The sequence below is a fragment of the Sparus aurata genome, chromosome 13 (genome assembly GCF_900880675.1).
Source record: "Sparus aurata chromosome 13, fSpaAur1.1, whole genome shotgun sequence".
Classification (NCBI taxonomy): domain Eukaryota; kingdom Metazoa; phylum Chordata; class Actinopteri; order Spariformes; family Sparidae; genus Sparus; species Sparus aurata.
Window position 1 is genome coordinate 7,244,719 of NC_044199.1, and position 8,590 is coordinate 7,253,308.

Consider the following 8,590-nt stretch of genomic DNA (forward strand, 5'->3'; position numbering starts at 1 on the left):
ACACCCAAGAATGTCAACCATGTCTTGCCTCAATATGTCGAACAGCAGTCAAAACACTCGCAGTCACTCATTAAATGAGAGGGCGGCCTCTGAAACTTGCTTCGCTGTATGCGTCAAAGCAATAAAAAATATTTAGTTACAAAATATTAAATGCATGTTAAGAAAGCAGGGAAGGGAAAATGACATCTTAAGTACAGCGTTTATCATCAAACAACCGGCTTTGTCCTGAGAAAGCCCTACCTCTTTCTAATCCGCGCCTGCGCTAATACTGTCTGTTACTGTAACATAACCCTGCTCGAAAGGGGGATGACGTGATTTAAATGGGCATCCTGGGGAGGAGATTACACCATTTGCTAATTTCCTAATGATAAAACTGTGTCTGGACCGCAGAAAGACAGGAAATGCACGGACTGAGAGATAAGTGATGCGGGGATATTAGACGAGACATTAGGCAGCAGCAGGTCAGCCACGGGCCACCCTGGATCTCAGTGATATCAAATGGAAACAGGTGAAATTAGCTGTTGAAAGGTACGATCCGGGGACGTTATTGAAGGATCATATGTATCTGCTTGTGCCTGTGTGTTGCAATGCTGCCACATTGTTGTCAAACTATGTTTTTAGATGACATCTGAGCACTCCCAGACTGATTTTGGTTGCTTTGAGCTTTTTTTAAAATTACTATTCTGCTGTGTCATTTCAGCAATTACATGTTCATTGACCTGAGTCTAAAAACCAGGATGAAGAACTTACAGTGAATCACAAAAAAGACACTGAAAGTATTGGGAGAAAAACAGAAGAGTAGCTTGTTCTGGCCTGTAGAGTATTGTGGACGGTGGCTGCCACCCAATGGACAAAAAGGTTCATGTGCTCTGCTGTGCATACTCCGTCTTGGCATTTAATAATTTAAACTTGGGCCCAGAATAAATGTAAGGGCACATTTTAATTTCTTTTTTCTTTTCTCTTGAGAAGTGACCTGCGGTAGTACCGAGCCTATGAGTAGCAGATAAGCCAATGTCCGATGAGACAATTAGATTTAGTGAGACAGACTTACGTGTAATTGGTGAGGGGTATATTATTCAGCCTGATGCAAACTATCTGATGACACCGTAATCAGAAACCATATAATGATTACAACAAAAAAAAAAAAAAAACACTTAAAGGGACAGCAGACAGAGCAAGTGTTCAACTGATGCCAACTCTGAATAGTGCGTTTATGATCAATAACACATCAACACTGGTTGCCTGGTAACCTCACGGTGATGACAGGTGTCCAGGAAGTCTCTGCACCCAACCATGAGATAGTCCAGCCCATTAAACTAGCTCTAAAACACAGATAGAGCTAGTTAATGAGTGAGTTTTAGAGATCCTTAAGAGATTTAAACTAGCTATATCCTGCTTCCAGTGTTTATGCTAAGCTAAGCTAAGAGTTGTCTGGCCGTAGCTTAGTTTTTAGCAGACAGATATGAGAAGAAAAGTAAACTTCCCATCAGACACTCGAATAAGAAAGCGATTAAACATATTTTACCACCAACATGCATTGCATATGGTTGCGAACTGTGTTGCAGAGCTCCAGATTCAGAATCCACATCTTATTATAACCACCTATAAATAGTGCTGTTGCTTCTAGGTCACACTCACATGCACATTTTTCCGCTTTTTTAAAAAAATGGCCTGTCTTATAATGATCGGGATCGGTTGAATGTAGGACAAAGCAAAGTGAATGAAGAGGGTGTTTTTTTGTCCTGGCTGATAACACATTTAATTCCCGCAGTCTCATGTAATTCCAATTGCTATAAGGTGGATGGAGGGAGAAGACGATGTGACGAGCACACAAAAGCGCATATCAAGGTCACACCTACTGTTTAACAGCGCACTTGACACCATTTCTGCTTTACTTATGTTTGATCACACTAATGGCCCTTTCCCAAACTCAAAGCACGTAAATCCTGCATGAATCCTTGTGACATATCGTGATTATTTTTGACAGATATAACAATTCCAGTATGATTCAGGATTAGTGGGAGTGACCTTTGAAAAAGCTTTTGAAACCACAATGATGTGACATTCGTTGGGGTCCATACCAAACAAACATGTTTTCTTACATCTGCAGAACAATATTTATAGGTCAGAATTTCTCCGCAGCACTACAGTACTTCATTATAATGCTGTTTTGCCACAAATTCTACTTTAACTAAAGTTTGACTTGTGTTTTTCACCTTGTCCCAGTGCCTACTGTCATCTGATTTTTCTGGTAACAGAGCAAACCGACTATCATGGTTCTAAAAACAAGTGTGCCTCAAGGAATGACACCGGTGACGCTGGTATTGTTCGCATATCTGTTGTCAACGCTGTAAACCTGTCAATGTCTAAAGTTTCTGCACACCAGCCTTGTACAGTGCACCTGTACACCTGTGGCCCAACGATATGGGTCAAGCACTGAACTTTCACACCAAGCTGAACAAATCTGATCACAGTCACAGTCTCCCTGAATACAACGGCAACTTTATGAGTCAGTCTGTGAATTATGAATTCACCACACTTAAAATATACAATATATGTACAATATATACAATATAATTCTAAACAATTCTGTATCTGACAATCAGCTTAATGTGGTGCTTTCAAATGAACAGTCTACATATTATCAGATTTCAGGTATTTCTAAAAATACCTGATAATAATTAGAGTTAAGTTAGGGCAAGAATACCAAACCATGTTTTTTTTTTCTTTTTTTTTCTGGCAAATATGCATACTGATTATTAATCATTAATGAGACCAATAGCCAATATTTGCAACAGTACAACTGCAGAAAAAAATGGAAATGGAAGTAAATGGAAGTAAATACAATGTACTCAAGTATTTCCATTTTATGTTACTTTACAGTTGCACACCACTATATTCAGGAGCCATACATTGTATTTTTTACTCCAGAATATTAATTTCATTTCTTTGATTCGGGTTACTTTGCAGATTTAGATTATGCAGTGTTGATAGGCTATTACTTGTGATGCGTAACTAATTAGATAGTGTTGTGGCTGGGACATCGGGTGAGATCACAGAGTGGTGACTACAGACAAAGAGGCGGCTGCATCAGCGCCCAAAGTGGTGCATTTTCAAATTAATTTATTCTCTCAGAAGTCAGAGGGAAAAAATTCTGATTACAATAATCACAAAAAATGAGAAAAATCATAAGTCAAACCTTATAGTGTGATCAATATGTTTGGGCTTTAAATTATTACCGTCTATTCCATTTTGTTATAATTCTATGATTAGAAAATAAACCCTAACATAATGTTTTTTTATATATTTATTTATTTTATTAAATTACTGTAAAGACATTACTGGGAGACCTCAAGTAAGAGTGTACTGCCCAGCCCCTAACCTGACCCAAAATGTATCTCACCCACTTTCTAAACTGTACCACAACAAAACAAAACACTTTAGACCGCTCATATTCAGGTGTTTGTTGCGCCGGCTAATAAAGAATTTAACTTGATGCTCCTCTACATGATTATCCGAGCGAGAAAGAACTGAATGGGCTGCCTGCCAAGTCTTAAAAGACCATATGGCCGTGGTCTGTGGTGGCGTTTGGGCCGTTGTTTCCTTCAGCGTCCTATTGTTTGGTGTCAAAGGACTCTGGGGGGGAGGGGGGATTATACACCAGAACACATTCTCTCTTTCAAAACACACACAAACACACTCCCCCATACGTACAAGCAGAATAGCACATTGCCAGTGTCATTAACAGTTCCGCCCATGATCCAGACACCCCTTTAATCCCCTATATGTGGGTGTACAACCGCATATTTAGAATAAAATAAAGTAATAGTAGGTGCTGATAACTGTTACTCCATGCATACATGCATTTAGCTATGATTATTCCAGAAGCACCAGTACAATGCAAACATTTGTGGAATAATTTATCTAATTGTCAAAAGCGCTACAGGAAAATCATAGCGAACAAAAAAGGAGCATTTTGGAGATTCAAGCATGAAAGAATTGAAGAAACTAAATCAGTAACTGTGGAATTTGTGTTCACAAGCTAGAATCACTTAACACATACAGCTTTTCGGGGAAAAAAAGGCGGTTCAGGTGCTGGTTTAGAGCCAGTGCTTACTGTGGGACCAGTTCTTTGCGTTTCAACAGCCCAAAAACTGACTCTAGGCCAGGAAAATTGGTTCCAGAGCAGCACCAACACTGCCTGGTCTAGTCTTATTGCGACCAAGGACTAACTAAAACTTCTTAAGACCACCATTTTATTAACCAGAACTAGTGTAGTGTGCTTTCACTTATGCATGGGAGAATAAATAAAAGATTGTCACTATGGCCACTAAATCATAGCAGCAGTAGTCCGAGGACCAGACATGCTTGAATGCCAATAAAGTCATGCAAAAGAAAACTCGTCCCGATAAGGTTCGCAGGTTGAACCAACTCCGAACCAACACTGGCACCAGAATCAGCTACTTGGTTTGTTTTGGTTGCAAGGGGGAATTCAGTGGACTTTGAATGATTCAACGGCACTACTTACATCAAAGATTTCCTGGTGCGGACCTTGAGTCGCCCTCAGCCAGCTGCGGTTCAACTCACTCAGCTCCAAAATCGTCTGCACCTTCAGCCGGACCGTCTCACCGGACTGACGGATCATCTCCACGATCTCGTCCCTGTTCTTGCTCTCCACATTGATGCCATTGATTTCCACCAGCCTGTCTCCTGGCACCAGGCCCAGAGCCCGTTCCTTGGTGCCAGCGCCCGGTTCCGCAAAGTGTACCACGCGCCGGCACACTCCACCGTCGGGCTTCCTGTCGAGCATGGTGGTCCTCCGCAAAGAGAAGCCAAAGTCCCCGGTGTTGCGCCGCTGTAGCTCAAGCTCTCTTGGGTCTGGAATCGGTGGAGCAACAAGCACAGGCAACTGTAGATCCGCACCAGGGAAGGTCTTCTCCACAATCTCAGGAATGTTGACCACACTGATGCTTTTTGTGTAGGGGTGGAACTTCAGAGAAGATGTAGTCCAGCTCTTCCCAGAAAAATTCGAAGCCTCTGTAGAATCTTCCTCTTTGATCTTCAGGGAAAATGACACGTGCCTCTGGACTGCCACAGAATTCAACTTGGCCAATTCCCCAAACTTCGCTGCCCTCTCCTTCACAGAGCGTCGATGATGCTCCAGTTCATTCTCCTTCACGTTTTCACCGGAGGTGCTTGCACTTAGTTGGTTGGTATCCTGCTCCAGGGTGTTCTGAAGGCGCTCAGCCTCCAGGTCTGTCAAGCTGAGCTCCGTGTTGCTGGCCACCTTAATTGGAATAGGACTAGAGATCTCCAACCTGCTCCTGGAGTCCCTCTTGGAGCTCCCTCGATTGAGGTTGAAAAAGCCTCGGCGTATGCTCATCTCCTCCAGGCTTTTCAACTCAGCTTGAGACATGCGCTCTTTCTTCTCTTTTTTGTCTTTCTTCTCCTTCTTGCCCAAGTCCTTCTCCTTCTCCTTCTCCTTGTCTTTCTTAATTAGGTTAAACATGCTTGAACTTTTCGTCCGTCTTTAACCAGTTTGAATTGTTAACACCAAGAAGAGGATGGTTCCATGGAGATAATTAAAAGACGTACCGGAAATGATCTAAAGTGGGTATGAACCTATAATGTCATCTGTAGGGAAGAGGAAACAGAGGGGTTAGGGAAATATTTGCTAAGAAATTTAAGGTCCAATTTCTAATTAACTATTTGACAACTTAGAATTTTAATAGAACCATCTAACTTAGTTTGCATGCCGATTATTGGACAATACTGACTGATCTAGCACATGTGTAATGAAAAGTACAGTTTGATGACAGATGGGCAAAAGGTAACTGCAGTAGATAAATTCAGAGAATGCTTGGAAAACCATTTCTTGCATCTTCTTTATAATATGTTAGTTATATTTCTGCATTTATCTAGATTGTGATACTCTTCTTCTTCCATACATCTTATGGCTGCACCACAATATCATTTAATAGTTTTAGCTACTTGTTACTTTTAATGTGGTGATTTATGTGTTTTATTTAACCTATTTGGCTATTTGTTGGAGTTAACAGCTCCAACAAATAGTGATTTTTCCCTGTAAATATTGTTTCATTTCAATAAAAGTTTAAATGATCCAACAATCAAAGATTAGACAACAGAAGAAGAAGACATTATCAGATTAATAATTTTATTTAGGGTTCCTAATAGATTATGTTTACTGGCTTTACTTAAAAAAACACACATCAGTTTCCTCACACAGCCAAACTGTATTCCTTATCTGTCTCTGTTTTAGCTCCTGTTTCCTCACAAAAAAAACCCCACTCTGTTCTGATTGGCCAGCTCGCACATGCCTGAGCCAGCACGGCTCACCGTGTCTCCAGCTGGCTCTGTCCTGTTCTCAGCTTCCAGTTAGCTTCACCTCTACCCTGAGCCTTGGCATGAATCATGTAAATATGTGGCACGGTGACATAGTTTGATGTCAGGATGTCAAAGGATTAAAGGCGGGACTACTGACGAGGTGTCGGGCACCTTCTGTGGGACAGTAGAGTTCCTGCTAGAGTGGATTGTAGGCTTTTTCTCTTTCAGAACCTTCTGACAACACACTGCAGATGGTCTGTATATCATTGCTTTTTCGAGGAGCTACACATAATATATCAAATATATCAAAGCTAAACACTAACTTCAATTTGCTCCTAATACTTAGTACTTTTACTCAAGTAGAATTTTTATGCAGGACATTTACTTGTAATTGAGCGCTTCCACGTCACACTATGGGTACTTTTACATAATTGAAGGTAACCCTAAAGTGTGTTAATTCAAATACTTCTCCCACCACCGCCTCTCTTCTTTTGCAGTTTAATTGGAATTTCTAAACAAAATCAAAATCATTCACATCAGAGCAAAGTTACTGTGTCAGATGAATTTTGGGGGGAACTGACAGCTCCCACTGATGCATTAGGCTGCAGACAAAACAAAGGAAATGGCCTACAAATACCAGTATAGATTTGGGATTTATTCCCTTTAGTCAAATACACTGGCACATTAGAAGTTGCCCTACTTACAGACACTGTTTGGAGGTGCTTTGACCTCATCTGTCTTGCTGTCATGTCAGCATCACCATTAGAGTGAACGTTTTGAGCATGAGGGTTCTCCATGCCCTGTACACGCATGAAAGCCTCCGTGAGAACATAGCAAACAGTAGATTCGCACTTAATCCACATTTAATCACACGTCCTGAGCTCAGATATATTAAAACAGCAATTACAATCACTTCACAGCACTTTTGCAATTCTGTTTATATATTCACCTGGTGACTTTTGACAGGAAATGAGAAAACGTTCTTGTTTTTTTGTCTTTTCTTTTTTTTTTTTAGCCTTAATGCCTTCACTGTACTCATGGTAAGCTACAGCTAGGTTGTCGCTGCTACTGGTCCAGAGCTTGGCCGTAATGCTCTCCCTTTAAGCTGCTTTGCCCTCATTCTCTAGCACCGGTGGCCTTAAGGGAACACTTTCAGTAGAGACTGGAAACATGTCATTCATATCAAATAACGAAGTAAAGCCTGTTAGCAGACATGACACTGACCTACCTGTGACTGCCCCGCGGAGGACCGCCTTGATGTCCTGCTTGAAGTTTGCAGCATTTTGGAATTGACAGTAGGTGCGAGAAATGTACTTGTGGTGCTTTCGAATGCCTCCCGAAAGCTCCGACTTTCGAGTCTCTCGTCGTACTTAATGACGCAACCAATGTTGAACGTCCGTTTTAATTAAAAGCAACTGCATTTCGTTGTAATTTGGTGAACTAAGAGACGAAAAGAGAGAAATACGAATAAAATTGGTGCGCACTTTGGTCGTCAGTGCGTAACTGCTCGCAGACCGGATGATTCAAACGGTACATGAAGGCAGCACAAGTGTAAACCGGACAGCAGTGACCCCTCCTGGTACTTTCAGTAAATGGAGCACTGGATGTGCAGGTGCAGCACAAGTAAATACTGCCAGGCGTGCTGCCCAGTTCTGCTTATCAGGACTCACCTTTGGACTCAGCACACAAATCCGCCATCATCATCTTTCTGTATTTAGGGATTTGATGAGATATGGCCAGAAATGTTTTAAATCTTTTTTTAAATGTGACGTGGCCCAATACACACCACGTTGCCCTAGTTAGTGCCTTTGAGACTTGTCACATCACACTCAAATTCTCAAGTGTGAGCTCTTAGAAGCTTGATACATTATGGGACGTATATCACGCAGGACAGCCAATGGACCGTTTGCACAGGTAGCCTACTGTACAGGTTACACTCAGTTGACTTTGTCTGCATTTGTTAGAGCCATTTGTTAGAGCCATAACACATAGACCTCTGCACCAAAAAAGCCTCAATGCATTGCTACTTAGAGCGCAAAAAACAATTAGGTGTGGCCCCAGAGGACCTACCCTGAAAATTTGTCTCCAGCGATGTCCTTCAGTTTGCTGCACAAGTTGCATTGTGGGTAATGTAGGCACCAGGTTTTAAAAAGGAAGAAGAATGCATTAAAAGGTGCAATATGTAAGATTTTAGTGTCCTGGTCGAAAGCCCCTGTGCTGGCGCTAAACACCATTTCTTCCCCCA

General features: G+C 41.5%; 1 protein-coding gene across 2 annotated transcripts in view; it reads right to left on the minus strand.

Annotated features, from left to right (window-relative positions):
- LOC115593889 (unconventional myosin-XVIIIa-like) overlaps positions 1-7,835 on the minus strand; it is a 76,952-nt gene extending 69,117 nt beyond the window's left edge. Inside the window, exons 1-2 of one of the 2 annotated variants that reach the window (XM_030437567.1) lie at positions 7,574-7,835; positions 4,529-5,634 (exon numbers count right to left, since the gene is read on the minus strand). In XM_030437567.1, the coding sequence (XP_030293427.1) occupies positions 4,529-5,509 (981 nt within the window). In that variant the 5' untranslated portion in view covers positions 5,510-5,634; positions 7,574-7,835. Of the gene's footprint in view, positions 1-4,528; positions 5,635-7,569 lie in introns of both variants that reach the window. The other variant, XM_030437565.1, reaches the window with a different exon arrangement.
- Positions 7,836-8,590: the final 755 nt, after the last annotated feature.